Genomic DNA, 17468 nt, shown 5'->3' on the forward strand with positions numbered 1-17468 from the left:
CAGAACTGGTGCAAACTGCTGTCCCACAACCAATAAACACATTTAACGCATTTAAGTATTCAAATTTTAGATGTTTACTAAGATCCTTCTATTATCTATTGAATCCCACAATAATATTTAAAATATCAGTAAGATTAATATATATAAAATCATCATTTATTGGGTACTTTCAATTGAGAAGAGTCTGTCCTGAACCCTGACCCCTAAACTTCAACTTGTGAAAATTATATTGAAATATATTTTTTGCAATTTTTTTAATTAAATGTGTTAGTTCAATTTTAATTAAATTAGTTAAATGTGTTCAGAAGTCTGAAAATCTGTGTGCAACTTTAAGAAACGTCACTACCAAACACCTTTTTCTGCAATTAGGCAAATTTTTTTGGGTGTTTTTTCATAAAATGTACTTTTTAATGAGTGTTTAACTGTGTTAGATAACCATGTGCTGATCAGCATCTTTGAGCGGCTCAAAAGTGTCGAAAATTTTCACTACCGGAATTTACCATGTTTTGGTCGTGACAAAAGGATCTCATAATCATTCATTCGGGGGAATAAACACAATTTTACAGTTACGCAAATCATTAGTATAATATTTTAGTAGCATTTTAGTATGTTTGTTAATATCCTGTCATGTGATGTGTCACTACCAACACATTACTGTCACTACCGAAACTGTGCATCACGAGCGAAACATGGGATGCTTTGCCAAAAATAAGTATATTGAATGATCAACTGAGATGTTATTAATGTGTTTGGTTCAATGTTTATTCAAACTAATGAATCCTTCACTTTGAAATCAGTTTGAGAAACTTTATGACTTTTACAAAGAAAGATTGGATTCAAAATACAACAAATCTCATAAATTACACTTGAAATATTGATAAAATTGTAATTGTTATTGATTTACCTGTGAAAACTTTTTTTTAAAAATAGCAAAAAATATATATTTACAAGGTAGATGTGAACAAAATCTTAACAGGTCAATGTGACCCTTCTTATTAAATGATTTATTATTGTGTTTCGGTAGTGACAAATTTGGGGAGAGGAAAAATATTCCAAAACTTTCTGGAAATACAATATGAGAATTAACTGCACAATTACTAGAAATGTGTATCTTTGAAATTATACAATTTGCATACATACAAAATTTGTGGGAAATGACGTTTCCCACTCTGTAGAATGACATGCACAGATAAACACACACTGTACACACAAACACTAGTGTGATGTCATCCTGTCATCAGATAACAATCCCATTTTACTATAATAACATGAAACTGAATGGATGCTATTCATAAACTATGTTTTCATAGAATCGTGCAGTTCTAGATCCCAGCTAACAAAAATATGTTCTAAGAACGATTTCCTCACGTTCACGTTATTTCTGAATGTTCTCTTTTTTTCCTTGGAGAACTATTTTGCAAACGTTACTTTTGAATGTTCTCTAAAAGTCCTTCTGAATATAACATTTAATAATGTAAGACGAACGTTCAAACATTTTAGGGGGAAAAATAAATTCCATGAACGATGATAGCTAATGTATCTGTGCTAATATTTTGAGAACATTATTAAAGACCAGATTTTTGTTTTTTTTTAGGGGCTCCCTGACGTTTATACGTAGCTATAAATATGTTTTCTGGTTAAAAGTGTCTGCTAAATGCCTTTACTGTAAATATGTATGAATAATCATGTTACAGTAAATTCACGTTTATTTGGGAAACATTGCTCTCTACTGGCCCTCGAAACAAATTACAATACTCTCAAAACAATTAGAATAAAAGTGTGACAAATATTCTTTATATTTAATTGTGGGTTTACGATAAATATCGCTTACTTAATATGATTATTTGATGTTTGGACTTGTAAGAAAAAGCAGATTCCCGAAACAAGAACCTCGGAACTAAAGCTGGTGTTTCCAGAAGCGCCCCGGACGGAGTTCGCTGTAACACCGCAGCTCACAGCGCTGCGATCGAACAGGCGCTCTTAACTTCATGTGTCGGACTCTGGGAAGCTGTCTGATGGTGTTTATGTGGTCTGACTGACCTGTCCTCCATGACTGAAGCCGTGTTTCAGGCGCCCAAGCGGCGGGCGAAGGTCTATGAGTGTTTCGGAGCGCCTCTGCCCGTGTGCGGGAGCGCAGAGGAGGATCCGCGCATCTTCAGAGCAGAAATCATCAGTCACCGAGTCATAGTCTCGAACCCTGCGCACATACACACACTGTACGAGAGGGTGAGACTGCGTGCTTGTGTTCGGGTTATGCCATGATACATTAGACAGTTTAATAATGTGTTTCGCTCTTGAAGGGTTACTTTGGGAAAGGAGTGTTCTCCAGATCCAGACCTGAGCACGTGATCTCTCCACAGTGGAAATGTAGGTATTGATTTACAGATGTTGAAAGCATTAAATCCTGTTTATTGCTCATTCAAAGTGGAAATTCACCCAAAAATGATTTTCTCACCCTCATGTCGTTACAAATCCATAAGATTTGTCGGAATATTTTTCCTCTCCTCAAATTTGTCACTACCGAAACACAATAATAAATAATTTAATAAGGGTCACATTGACCTATTAAGATTTTGTTCACATCTACCTTGTAAATATATTTTTTGCTATTTTTTTTAAAAAGTTTGCACAGGAAAATCAATAGCGATTTACAATTTTAGCAATATTTCAAGTGTAATTTATGAGATTTGTTGTATTTTGAATCTTTCTTTGTAAAAGTCATAAAGTTTATCAAACTGATTTTAAAGTGAAGGATTCATTAGTTTGAATAAACATTGAACCAAACACATTAATAACATCTCAGTTGATCATTCAATATAGTTTATTTCTGACGAAACATCGGTAGTGACAGTAATGTGTTGGTAGTGACACATCACATGACAGGATTTAACTCGCATACTAAAACACATTAAAATACTAATGATTTGCATAACTGTATTAAAATTGTGTTTATTTCCCCCAAATAAACGATTGAGTTCCCTTTTGTCACTACCGAAACAATGATGTCACGACCGAAACGTGTGGAGAAGTTTTGGTTGTCACAATTTTAGATATAAATGTATTAAATAACCCCCCCAAAAACAGTGATGACATGTTTCGATCATGACTGTTTCGGTAATGACAATTTCAGACACTTTTGAGCCGCTCAAAGATGATGATCAGCACATGGTTATCAGTTCTGAACAGTTGTACACACACAAAAACTACATTTTATGGAATAACACCTAAAAAAGTTAGTAATAAAAAGTTAATATTTCCTGATCAGAAATGTATAAGTGTGTTAAAATCAGTCTCAATGACACACTGTTCCGGTAGTGACGTGAACATGCAGGACACATTGTTTTACATACAGTTTCATGATTTAAATAAAAATTTAACTTCACTATTTAAAAGACAATCTACAATGGAAAAAAAATTGCAAACAATATATCAATATTTTCATTAATCTTACTGATATTTTAAATATTACAGTGGGAATCAGTAGATAATAGAAGGATCTTAATAAACATCTAAAATTAGAATACTTAAATGCTTTTTAAATGTGTTTATTGGTTGTGGGACACAGCAGTTTGCAGCAATTCTGTAGATGGCCCATAAACATCTAAACATTTTATATGACCATGACTTTTTCATATGTCTTGTGTTTTTTTTGTGTGTGTTTTTTTAGACGTTGGAGACAGATGTCTGCCCGTGATCTCCTCGTCAGAGTAAGTAATCAATGTGTATGCAGTTATTCTCATGCATGCACTAGATGTTTAATGGTGTTGGTTTAATTTCCGCCAGATACCAGAAGCGTCTCAGCTGGGCGCGGGCGGCTCTTGTGATGCAAGGATTGGACAACGAGTCTGTCAATCATGCATTGCAGATACTCACGAAACCAGTGGAGCTTGATGTCAAGGAGGAACAGAGTCAAGAACCAATGAAATCTCAGGATGATAGTGTTGGCGGCTCATTGGATGATGTGTCTTGTGAGGCTGATTTAAATCTGGATCAGACTGATACTGCAGTTCCTCAGCGTCAAGGAAACCCTCTTCATGACCCTCTGGCTGAACTCTGTGCTCAAGAACCAGAGCGGCTGGACCAGCTCTCAAAGCCCAGCGTGAAGTGCAGAAGACATGACGACTGGATCGCTCACTGCGGCTGTAGACCTGATGAAAGCCAGCTGAGTTCAGAGCGGGTTGTGTCCAGCGCAGAACCATCAGAACCCTGTGAATATGTGCTGGTGGAGGTTTCTGAAGATGATGACGACGACCGGAACTCTACCGAGGGTTGCTTCTCAGTGGTACATAAAACTAGATTTGCACACAAATAAATCACAATCCACAAATGCAAGAATGAAGACCAATTTCAGGCCTGTCTTTTTGCAAAAAAAAAAAAAAGTTTAGCAGATTTAGCATTTAATTTTGTAGCTGATGGAAATGGTAATGATTGGAAAAAAAATAATTCCAAGTGTTGACAATCTTTTTTAAACAAGGAATATCAAAGATGGCAACTAAATAGTCTTATCACTTTTGACACAACAAGTGTCCAATCGATCGGCCAAATCTTCATGAACCGACAGCAGTGTTTATATCTGATCTAGACCCCTATTTGGGTGTGAGCAAAAACACCTTTTTTGTGTGTGTCCCTTTAAATGCAAATGAGCTGCCCTTTCCAGAAGAGGGCGGAGCTTTAACAGCTCAACAACAACAAAGCTGGAGAATCTCACGCAGCCTAAATGAGGAAAGTGTTCAGCCTTACATTGTTCAAACCGGAGTCGACACTGATGGAGAGACTCAGGAAGAAGTTACAACTTTTAGACGTTTCTGAATGGTTAGTGGATAAATTGGGTTGGTAGATGCACCAGAGGGCGATTATAGCACTTAAACATGGAAAAAGTCAGATTGTCATGATATGACCACTTTAAGAATTGATATTCAATACCACAGGGAAGAATCTATGAATTTAATTTTTTTTTAAAGACAAGTAAAGTCAGTTATAAATTAAGAACAAATTAATAACAATAGCACAAATAAAAACAATAGAATTTAACAAATGAAATAAATTGCTTTAAGTTTGTCCGGTAGGTCTAACAGTAGTAGGGCTGATCAGGTATGAAATATTACAGAAACTAAAGTAATTAAATGTAAAATAACCTTGGTTAGTCTTCATTGTCAAAATTAAAGATAGAGAAGTTACAAAAGTTATTCAGTCAAGAGCAATTTCTCTGTGTTTTATTGTTTGATTAAAAACAGACAGCAGCAGGTTTATTAGGCTGCTGTCACTTTAAGAGCTAATGCACGGATCCAATACACTGTTACACATAAGGTTTCTTTCTGAACTGTTTACGTTCACGTAGGACATAACCGAATGTGTTTATGTGAATACTCGGCAAGAGACGGAGATTGTGCAGGGCTCGACAATAAGGACTGCCGATGGCCCGGGGCCAGTGTGAATGACGCTCGGACAGCAGACGGAACGGTCACTTGCCCGATCGGGCCAGTGCTGTAGGGTGTGCGATATATATCGTCATTGTTGATTTAACAATCTGACTTTATTCAGTATGTTCCTCACTTCACAAAAACCAAACAAAAACACACCCATTGAGTGCGCACATGCACTACGTGGCGTAGTCTAGTAGGTTAGACCGGTGCGCGTGCATATTCAGAGTGTACGCTTTCACTGCGTGATTTAGTCTATTAAAGTGCCTTTAGAATGACCCAGAATTCAAGATAAGGGGCAAAAATGCCCCTGTATGTCTCATATTTATATAATTTAATATAGTTAATCAATATTAAACAAAGAGCACCGTTTTTCTCCAAATATCAGCATGATTACAAATGTGATACTTATTTTGTTCAGCGTAAATTTTAATGAACAAGAATTTAATATCAAGTGACCTACATTTTAGACACCAAATCGCCTGTTTCGCTCTATTTCACCTACGAAAATAGTTGTTTTGCGTCTCTGAGCAACACTTCCTGAATGAATCAGACGTTTGAATGAATCGGTTGAATCTCAATGATTCGCTCATTAACACCTACTGGCGGGTTTAATTTCACATTTGAAGTGTCTTTTAATTTTAAAATAATTTCAAATAATGGTATTTAATGTTTTATATTTTCAACATTATACATTATATTTTCATACATCAAAACATTATTTATGCATCTGTAACTGCTCTTGACTGATTAACTTTAATAAAGTTTAATTAGCTATACACTAGATTTCTGTACCTGAAAATCTCCTGTTTAAACCTCCATGAAAAACTTGAAAAGCACCATTTGTTTCATTTATATGTTTGTTCTGTTGTTTTTATTTTTGCTTTTACTCAATTTGATTATTTGCTACTATTTTATTTCTTACAGTTTATTTGTCTAACAATATTTAAAATTTAAGTTAATCTAGTAGCTTTTGGTGTCATAAAGTTACATGTATCAAAAACAATAACTAGGCTTATTTTATAGGCCCATTTCTTTTCTTTTATTAATTTTTTGTTGTGGGGCAAGTGAAAATTTGAACCACAGGCCCGACCGCAAAAAAGAAATCAGTGTGTGCGTGCTTTGGATGTTGACACAGGAATTAACATCCACAATCCCACGCCAGAATTTAGACCAACCTTTCTTGCGATGATATGCATTTTTATGAATTTGTGTGTGTGAGCCTATTTGTTGTTATTGGAGAAAGATGCAGAAAGATGCCTTCATGTTTCTGAATTAAATGCTTCATAGAAGAACTTTTTTGAAGACACTTTTGTAAATATCCTCCAGTCGTGGTTTTAAGAATGAACCTTCTAGTAATGGACTCTTCCTGTGTCAGGACCAGCGGGGGAAGTTGGTGTGCAGAATCAACCCGTTCACCATGATGGAGTACCTGCAACTGAGTTATGAAGAAGTAAGTGACTGAAGGTCAAGCTGTCCGTGTGATGCATCACCCAAGAAATCCTGTCTGTCAACATATTGGATATCGCTGCAGTTATTTCCCAGCCCTCCGTCGCTGTGGTCTCGTGCCCCTGGTTTGTATCTGTCAGGTTTGCGTTAAATAGGGTGAACAGTGTTTTAGTAGAGCTTTATTGTTACAGCTGGATGCAGTCGAGCGATTTCATTGCACAGAGCCAATCCAAACAACAGAACTCAAGCTGTGAATATCTTATCTGCTCTATTCTCCGCATGTTAAGTGTTAATTCAACCTCCCTCAACAACAGCTTACTGAAATTACCGCTCCTTCTCGTTAATATAATCACATCCCATCATTCTCCGGTTAAATACACCCTAGAGTCTAAGCAAAGAGCGTTTGGGAGGGATGTGTGATATTTTCTAATTGATTATTTATCATTCCCACTGTATGCTTTACCTCTGTCTGACATTCCCCTGTGTAATTTCTGAGACGGCTATCGTCGGTTTGAACCCAAGCCCGTGTGATTTAGGAGACATCCCAACATAACCTTGTTAGCAACCAAGCAAATCAATTGAGAAGCGATGCAGAGTTATTTGTCTCCTAACAAGATGCTTGTCTTTGTATTTCAGGCTTTCTTTCTGGTTTATGCTCTCGGATGCCTGTCAGTTTATTTGAGCGGGGTGAGTTTTTGCCGTCTTTACTGTGTGCGGCCCGAATTGTCTGTTTGTGTACATCGTATAAATGTGTGGTTTCTTCATTGCTTCTGTCTGGTCCTGTTTACTGTAGGAACCTCTGTCCGTCGCTCAGGTTTGGACGATGTTTCGTTCACTGCAGCCAAACTTCTCCACCTCCTACACGGCCTATCACTATTTCCGCAGTAAAGGCTGGGTGCCGAAGTCTGGAATTAAATATGGAACTGACTTAAGTAAGGATATTTCTAAAATCTCAACTGCAAACCTGAACTTTTTTTTTTCTTTTTTTTCATTTTAATAATGTTGCAAGCAGTTCCACTTTTTAAAGTTAAGAAATTTAATACGCATTTGTGTATGTTTCAGCAAGGGTAACACTAAACTTTAAAAGAAAAAACATAACACTTGATTTACGCTTAAAAAAGTCTTTCTACACTTAAAGAAAAAAGGGCAATACTTTACACTTAAAGAATAAAGGGTCTCCAGGGGTCGCTTTGTGACAAACACTTTACACTTTTATAGAGAAAGTAAAAAGGTAACACTACACCGTCAAGAAAAATATTGGTCACTACACGAGTTTGTAACGGTTTAAACTTGTAAAGAAAAAATGGTAACACTACACTTGAAGGGTTAGTTCACCCTCACCCTCATGTCGTTCCACACCCGTAAGACCTTCGTTCATCTTCAGAACACAAATTAAGATATTTTTGATGAAATCCGATGGCTCAGTGAGGCCTGCATAGCCAGCAATGGCATTTCCTCTCTCAAGATCCATTAATGTACTAAAAACATATTTAAATCAGTTCATGTGAGTACAGTGGTTCAATATTAATATTATAAAGCCACGAGAATATTTTTGGTGCGCCAAAAAAACTAAATAACAACTTTTCAACAATATCTAGTGATGGGCGATTTCAAAACACTGCTTCAGGAAGCTTCTGAGCTTTATGAATCTTTTGTTTTGAATCACTGATTCGGATCTCCTAAATCGGCTAAACTGCTGAAATCACGTGACTTTGGCGCTCCGATTCACTGATTCGATTCGTAAAGCTCCGAAGCAGTGTTTTGAAATCGGCCAATATAGATATAGTTGAAAAGTCGCTATTTAGTTTTTTTTTTTTTTTTGTGCACAATAAGTATTCTTGTAGCTTTATAATATTAAAACTGAACCACTGTACTCACATGAACTGATTTAAACATGTTTTTAGTACATTAATGGATCTTGAGAGAGGAAATGCCATTGCCATCCATGCACTGAGCCATCGGATTTCATCAAAAATATCTCAATTTGTGTTCTGAAGATGAATGAAGGTCTTATGGGTGTGGAACGTCATGAGCGTGAGTAATTAATGACATTATTTTCATTTTTGAGTGAACTAACCCTTTAAAGTTAAAGATGTTGGTAATGCTACACTAAAAAAGTTGTTAACTTTATTTTATAGTGTCCTTGTGTTCTTACTATAGTAAATTATGCAGGGAAGTTCATGTTGTTAATACACTATATTGCCAAAAGTTTTGGGACTTTAATGACATCCCATTCTTAATCCACAAGGTTTAATATGGAGTCGGCCCACCCTTAGCAGCTACAACAGCTTCAACTCTTCTGGGAAGGCTTTCCACAAGGTTTAGGAGTGTGTTTATGGGAATTTTTGACCATTCTTCTAGAAGCGCATTTGTGAGGTCAGGCAGTGATGTTGGTGATAAGGTCTGGCTCACAGTCTCCGCTCTAATTCATCCCAAAGGTGTTCTGTGCAGACCAGTCAAGTTCCTCCACACCAAACTCACTCATCCACATCTTTATGGACCTTGCTTTGTGCACTGGAGCGCAGTCATGTTTGGAACATCCCCAAACTGTTCCCACAAAGTTGGGAGCATGAAATTGTCCAAAATGTCTTGGTATGCTGAAGCATTAAGAGTTCCTTTCACTGGAACTAAGGGTTCAAACCCAACCCATGAAAAACAACCCCACACCATAATCCCCCTCACCAAACTTTACACTCGGCACAATGCAGTCAGGCAAGTACCGTTCTCCTGGAAACCACCAAACCCAGACTCGTCCATCAGATTGCCAGACAGAGAAGCGTGATTGGTCACTCCAGAGAACACGTCTCACTGCTCTAGGGTCCAGTGACGGCGTGCTTTACACCACTGCATCCCACGCTTTGCATGCCTAGTGCTTGATTTATAGTGCTTGCTTGATTCAGTGATTTGGAGGGGTGTCCCAATACTTTTGGCAATATAGTGTACTTATTAGAGTAATTACACTGTAACAAGGTCAGCTTAAAATAAAGTGTAACCATAATAACTTAATTATTGTTAATGACTTACGTTTAAGTCAAAATATGGCTAGTTCACATATTCCTTTTCTACATCAATGAAAATAATTTCAAAGAATATCAAGCTTTGCATGTGCACAGACTGAACTCTGTGTGACGGCACATCCTCGCCACCGTAGAGCAGCACCACATCACGTTTTATGGAAACTCAAAGCACTACTCAGATTTTCTGCAGAAAATGTACAAATCTAGGTAAGCTGTTATGTTCATGCAAGAGTAGTTGTCAGTTAGATCCTATTTACATCATGTTTTCTTGTCTAGTTTGTAATGGCGTAGAATCGCCCATCTGTTCTCAAAGCACTGTTGTTGATGGCGTGTCCCTCTAAAACATTTAGGCCGAACCCTGAATTAACTCCAGCGGGTGAGAGAGATTTTCCGAGTAGTGTCGGTAACACAGGAGGTGGACAGGTGAATTATTCAGGTGAAGTAAGCACTGCTGTCCTCGCACTCCGACCCTTGGCTCCGCGTCTCATCGGAGTCTTGGCCGTGAACTTCAGCAGTCATTGGCAGCGCTGACACATGACTCTCGCTTCTAGAGCACTATAGAGTTGCAGCTTGTTTGTTGCTTTTTCAGCTCAGATTCTCATTTGTTCTGGTGCTGATGCTTTATTTCTCTCTTTCTAGTGCTCTACCGGAAAGGACCACCGTTTTATCATGCGAGGTTTGTTCTTGGTCATGTGTTACAATAGATTTCTAGTTAATCACTGCATTGATTTTGCATCAGAAATTCACACAAAAACTGCTTTTTCAGAAATGAGAACCCAATTCATGTTTTCACGTCAGCTTTACTGCTTTAATATGTCATTAGCCTTCAGATGCTTCAAGTTACTACTTTACTGCGTCAAAATAATCTGAGTGTCATTCTGTGTTCAGCTACTCGGTGGTGGTGGAGAGAGCAGACGCGTGTTTCAGAGGCGCGGCGCTGCGGCCCTTCAGCTGGAGATCTCTCGCCGCTCTCAGCAGAACCACCGGTAACGTCTCAAAGGTACGACACTTCCTACATGACGAGGGCGGGGCAACCTGTCACTCACATGAGATCCACCAATAGCAAACCACAACCATCCAATCAATTCCCCGCAGACAAAATCAAGCCCCGCCCTACATTATAATTTTGCACCTAAATTAAATAAATAATCTCTGTCTGATTCAAAGCAGGCAGAATGCTTGATCTAACAAGCTGTAACTGGCAAAAATAAGTCATTTTTACTCTTCTGATCTGCAAACATCAATAACAGCTTTAAGTTGTCGATGCTGGTAAATTATCATGGTATAAGCGGTATAATCCACGGCTAGCTGTGCGTTAAACCATTTGAGTGTGCTCTAGTTCACGACTGACTTTACTCATATTTTTTATTTTTTTTTAATTATAAATATTTATGTATTTTAAACCATTATATTTATTATTTATTAACATTAAACTCATATATTTTTTAAATTATTATTAATTATGTTTATCTATAACAACAAACCAACATTTACGGAAGAGGATTCGGGTTAAGCAATAATAAAAAATAAAACCATCTCGAGTTTAAAGTCATTATAATGCAAGATGAAACTCATTAAATTTTGTCTCAAAATGTAATGATTTTATTCTTAACAATTATTTTGAATACAATTAACATTGTCGTTTTTTTTTACCGAAACGTAACGACTTTATTCTCAAAGTTTAATGTTTAATCTCAACATTGTATTTTGACTTTTTTTCTTGGAATTTAATGTTTAATCTCACATTATAATGACTTTAATCGAGATGGTTTTATTATTGCTTGGCCCTAATCCTCTTCTGTAAACATTTGGTCCAAACTCTTCCAAGAAATTTTAAGGCATTGTATTTAACGTTTTTTTTTTTTTTTTTTCAGTTTAGATGCAATATTTATTGCTAGAAAATGACCAAATCGCACATCTGGGTAACACCATTTTGAAAACAGGGTTGCCAAAATGACAAAACTTCCTCCTGAGGCGGATGATGAAGGTTCAGCACCTTCTTTCACTGACACTTTACTGAAACGAACCAAAAAATCAGTCATAGGCCTCGTTTATGGAAAGTGCAGTGAGTAAAATCGAGTGTTTGAAGTAATGCTGTAACACACACTTGTGTTTTCTGTACAGGAACTGATGCTTTGTTACGTCATAACTCCATCCAACCTGACAGAAGACATGCTGTCCTCGCCGGACTGTCTGAAGCGGTTCACGGTACAGGTATGAGAGCAGAGAGTGTCTCGACAGGTGTCTGTTCATGTCCGGATCTGTGATACTCCGTCATGTGTTGCAGGAGGTGCTGATGAGCAGATGGGTCTCCTCACGAGAGCGGACAGAACAGGAGGAAGTTTAACACAGCATTGCTTTTTCCATTCCTTGCATGTTTATTTTGCTTCAAAATATTAAGTTGCTATTTATTTTTTTTTAATAATGTGCAGAGATTGTTTAAACAACGACCAGACACAAAATTAAAGAGTGTTTGACAATAAATATATCGAGAGAAGACCGGTGTAGTCTGTTGCGTTTTATCACTGAAGCTGCTTTTCCACGGTGAGGAACGGTTAAGTAAGGAATAACTGACAACAGTGCATTGAATTATTAGAAAAATAATCTTCTTGTGGCCATTACACCTCAGATGTGCATTGTTTTCTAATAATTCGATGGCCCAGAGTTAATTATTCTGCTTATACTACAGTCACCACACCTCAAAACACGGTTCAGATGTCCTATTTCAAGACATTTGTCAGGTTTTTGTCCTTAAAATGCTTGTGTGTGGGACTACTTTCTTACGCATCTAATCCCAAGCCTCTGTTGCTAATTCCAAAAAGTCATTTTAAAGTTAGTGACGGAGGCTTGAGTCACTGACAGCAGACTAATGCAGTTGTTCGGGAAAGAGATGAAGTGTGTGTGAATGACCTGAGTCAGCAGCGTCTCGACTGAGAGTGAAACTGTAAGTTTATCTGCTTCAAGAACAGCGTCGTTATTACATCACTAGTGAGAAATGTCATGCAGCTTTTAAGTGGCTGAACTTTTTTACTGATTAAATATCAGAGCAGCGCTGAGACGCGTTTCTGTGAGTGTGTCCAATTGTGTGTGTGATTGAGAGGATGTGATTTCTGTACATAATAAAACAATTTTGTGGCAAAACATTGGAAATAATGAGTTGTTTTTATCCTATTGTTGTGTACTACATTCATTTTCTTGGTCTGTGTCGTTGTGGGTTTTGGTTCTTTTGCTGTTTGAAATAATCATTTGGCGAAGTGATATAGAACTGTAATGTGGTCAAGATCTGACTGGAACTACTTCAGCCATGCATTTCCCTGAAAATAATTGCACGCCTTTGAACGTTCGTCAACCAATCAGATTCGAGCATTCAACAGCAATGAGAACGGTTTGGCCTGACGGTGGAAAAGCGGCTTGAATGTTTGCATGAGTGTGAACAGAACATAAGGCCTGTTCACACCAACTACAATGAAGTTATCGTTTTAAAAATCGTACTGAATTTAAAATAAGATAATGACACAGAGTAACAATCACATTCACAGCTGATGACCGATAAAAAATCATTGACAGCCAATCAGAATTCAGAGCTCCAGCATTTAAAGCGACAGATGCCAAATCTGCAGCACTTGTAATAAACAGAACGATCTGGTGCATTGGTGTGGAAGCTGATGATGATGTTGTTCTCGGTGTGAACGGGCCTTAAGTCACATTCAGTCTCAGGTTCAGCTGAAGTATCGAAGCTTTACAAAAGTGGCATTTCAGCTCATGACAGACAGTACAGATTAACAGGCACATTTAGACATCATTCAATCAGATTTCACCTTGATACAAGATACATAAATGATTCAATAACAGGAAATCAGTGAGGCTCAGTTGCTCTTGCTGTCCTCGTCCTCACTCGGACTCTCTTGCGAGTTTCTCCGCGGGCTGTCAACGATGTAGAAGTGATTCTGGGAAATCTCGCGGCACAGCATCATGTACTTGGAAGCTCTTTTGATCCGAGGCAGGACGAAGGACTGCGTGAACTCGTCTTTGCTCAGGGCGCGCTTGGACTGCGTGGCCAGCACACAGTTGATGAAGGTCAGCGTGTAGCTGTAGCAGTTGTGCGTTTCCTCATTAAAGCTGGAAAATAAACAGATTCACACCTGCAGACGTCTGAAAGTCATTGCGCTGGATGCAAAATATCATTACGGTTTTCTGTGCACATGTTTGTATTCACCTTTGCCACAGAGGATCCCACATCTGAGCGGAGGAGAACTTCTCCAGATACTGATCCCACTGGCTCATCAGACTGAACATGTCGGGCTGGACCAGCGGGACGCAGATGCAGCGCTCCCACCCCTGATGCTCTCGCTGAACACCGGCCTTTGTGTAGTTGTAGACTATTCCTTATCACAAACAGAACAAAGGGCTTCGACACATTTATGCACCCTGCCCTGCCATGAGACATTTCATTTCCTAAACGACCATGTAGGAAGACACACATCATGACCATATTCCAGGATCACAATCTCAAGATTCATCGGGATCAAACAGTGAAGCTTGAAGAATCAGTCCAGACCGTAAACTGTAAAAGTAAAAGTGTTTGGGATGTTCTGGAGGAGACTACACACAGTGCTCATCTCTTGCTTTTCAATACAAGATCGTGAGCAAAAATTGATGCACGTCTTTATGGAAATAAATGTGGTGTTATTTTTATGCAAGAGGTGGATCTGCATAATAATGATCCAATCATAGACCCTTAACACATTTGCCTATTTAAATTTAAAAAGCGATTTTTTTTTTGGCAGAGCAGTGTCTAATTCCAATATAATCTCAATGCAATTCATAACTGCTTTACATTTTGTTGAATTGTTAGCTGATTCATATGAATTTGTACGATGTACTTGCGCAGCAGTGACGGTGTGTTCAGGGGCAGACCTTCATCCTTACCGTTTTTTAAATAACTGAACGTTTTTTTGTACGATTCACATCATACGAATTCATACATAGTAAAATAGTTATGTTTTCCCGTGAGATTGGGTTGATTCTGTTACTTTTTAAAATGCAAAATGTTTAAAAGTGCAATTAAAGCTGCAGTCCGTAAGTTTTGCCTCTTTGTCGCCATCTCTGTTTGAAACATGCAACTGCAGTTATTTATGGAATTATCATCTTTATGTGGGTTGTAGTTATTTTAGTACTTAAACTGAGAAATGTTGCTTCGGCAAGAAGCAGAAATTTTAAAAATATGTATTTTATTTCAGTTACCAAGTAGCAATTTTCATGGTTTTAGTTTCAATTGATTATAAGAAAACTACACACACTGGCGAATACTAATTTCTGTCAATTTTGCCTGGTAAAAATGTGTGGGCATTTTTTAGCATCAGGGAAACATCCTTACTGTAAAAAACATATTTAAAAAAAACATTTACTGCAAAAAGTAGATGTATTACCTGATCAAATATATTTCACCTGTTAGTTTATATTCTGCTGTATCGCTTTTCCATGTTAAAATGACATACCGTTTGTGTTCGTGATTCCTGTGTGCAGATCAGAGCGGCCATCAAAGTCCCTGCAAGAAGCACAGCATCAGTCCAAGAAACTGCTCAATGAATCTCTACACGAGGACAGTCTCTGTTTAAGAGATCACTGTAATGGTCGTACCTGAGCACACTGTCTTCTGTCGACGCCACGAGAAAAGCGCATGGGACTTTGTGTCCGTTGGAGAAGGGGTTGGGAATGCTGACCGGTGCTTCCTCCAGCCTCTTCCCGCTGAAACTAACGCCACATTCAGGACACTGATCCGGGACGAAAAAACAAAAGATGTCCTTGTGACAGTGGTTGAATTTGATCACGCTCTTGTCCATTGGGAGAGAACACAGACAGACGCTACATGGGCCGGACTGCGCTGATCTGCCGAGGCGAGAGAGAGCGGCTGCTGTGTTTCAGCGGGTCGCGTGGATCCGGTTGCAGCTGACACCATCAAACCTGTGGAGCAGCGGTGTCTGTTTCATGGCAACTTCATTAATGATCATCAGCGCTCACGTGAGGACAGGCTTGAGTTGCGCGTGTCAAAGACTGACGATAAACAAACACACACACATACAGTGTACACAGGCAAAAACAACAAACATAAAGATGATCCACATTTATTGGTGCTTTTTGAACACTATATTTATTAAAATTATTCAAACTTGAACTGAAATGAAGCTGGAGAATATACAAATAAAAAAATATTCAAAATATTAATAAAACTATAACAGTATTTCAGTGACACCAGAACAAATAAGTGAAATGTAAATGTTAAATGGTATAACTATAATATTAAGGCCATTACACAGTAAATTGTACTTTTAAACATTTTGTAATTAAAAAGGCAACAGAATCTGACCTGAAGAATTATATGCAAAGGTCAGTTAAATATATAGGTCTAATTTAATGTATTTAAATTAAATTAATAAATTAAATTTATTTTAATTCATACTTACTTTTATATATATATATATATATATATATATATATATATATATATATATATATATATATATATATATATATATATATAAAAGTTTGGAAATGCCCTAGAGAAGTGGGGTTTTGGACAACAATGGCATGAATCCTTTTTAATTTGTGATAATTTTGCACTGATAACGGACAACACAAACTATGAAAACGTATTTTATTACATAAACAGTTTATACATAGAAAAAACTTCCTCAAAATATCCAGCTATCTGACCTGAACTGGGTTCTGATTGGTTCATTGTATTCTAAACTTAATTGGCAATCAATTGTTGAATCTATTAAGGTGTGCTGACCCAAACATCTTTTACAAATCTGGACCAAGTTTAAACCAGTAACCAGCATCACAGCTGGCAAAGGGGCGTGTCTGAATTTGACATGTATATACTGCCATTATTATGAAATTAAAATGAAAATTATTATTGCTGGTCTTTCAATGATAATGTTACTGTAATGTATTTGCACCAAAAAATGATAAGGATTTATGCTAATATCGTCCAAAACCACGCTTTACCAGGGGTGTTTCCAAACTTTTCGGGGGCAGTGTATGTATATATATATATATATATATATATATATATATATATATATATATATATATATATATATATATATATATATATATACATTTAATGAAATTATACAAACAAGGTAAAATTTTGTTTTATATTATTTTTATTATTAAAATATGTTATTTCGGCAGTAACTCAGTTTAATGTGTTTTACTGACAGCCAGGTGGTTTAATAATTTATGGCATTGTTAACACAGCTGTAAGGAAGAGATGATAGTGTAATAAACTCAGCCGACACTAGGGGGCACTGCTGGCTTACACTCACATTCCTCAAATTCAGTAAATTTGATGACACCTACAGTAAATGTTGTCTTTTCTTAGCCTATATATGTTTTATATTATCAGTTGTGGAATCCAACCATTACACATCTGAGGAGTTAGCCTACTTTATTGAGTATTTCCATTTTATGCACTTTACATCTTTATTAGTAAATTAATAATAAATAAAATTAAGATCATTATGTTTGTAGCGTGATCACGGAATTAAAACGTACAGTATATATATGACCTAAT

The 17468-nt window shown here is 37.2% G+C and overlaps 2 protein-coding genes across 2 annotated transcripts; one reads left to right on the forward strand and one right to left on the reverse strand.

The window, feature by feature from the left end:
- The first annotated feature begins 1934 nt into the window (after positions 1–1934).
- Positions 1935–13195, forward strand: tsen2 (TSEN2 tRNA splicing endonuclease subunit). Its single transcript, XM_067388794.1, has 11 exons — positions 1935–2226; positions 2301–2367; positions 3668–3707; positions 3784–4282; positions 6799–6873; positions 7506–7556; positions 7663–7801; positions 10526–10562; positions 10775–10886; positions 12011–12100; positions 12174–13195. Exons 1-11 carry the CDS (start codon positions 2050–2052, stop codon positions 12231–12233), a joined length of 1347 nt encoding a protein of 448 aa, XP_067244895.1. The 5' UTR covers positions 1935–2049; the 3' UTR covers positions 12234–13195.
- A 181-nt stretch (positions 13196–13376) lies between these two features.
- Positions 13377–16163, reverse strand: mkrn2os.2 (MKRN2 opposite strand, tandem duplicate 2). Its single transcript, XM_067387584.1, has 4 exons — positions 15527–16163; positions 15385–15434; positions 14103–14271; positions 13377–14005 (listed from the first exon to the last, which is right to left on the reverse strand). The coding sequence occupies exons 1-4, from the start codon at positions 15727–15729 to the stop codon at positions 13753–13755; spliced, it is 675 nt and encodes a 224-aa protein (XP_067243685.1). The 5' UTR covers positions 15730–16163; the 3' UTR covers positions 13377–13752.
- Positions 16164–17468: the final 1305 nt, after the last annotated feature.

Source organism: Chanodichthys erythropterus, chromosome 6 (genome assembly GCF_024489055.1).
Source record: "Chanodichthys erythropterus isolate Z2021 chromosome 6, ASM2448905v1, whole genome shotgun sequence".
Lineage (NCBI taxonomy): Eukaryota > Metazoa > Chordata > Actinopteri > Cypriniformes > Xenocyprididae > Chanodichthys > Chanodichthys erythropterus.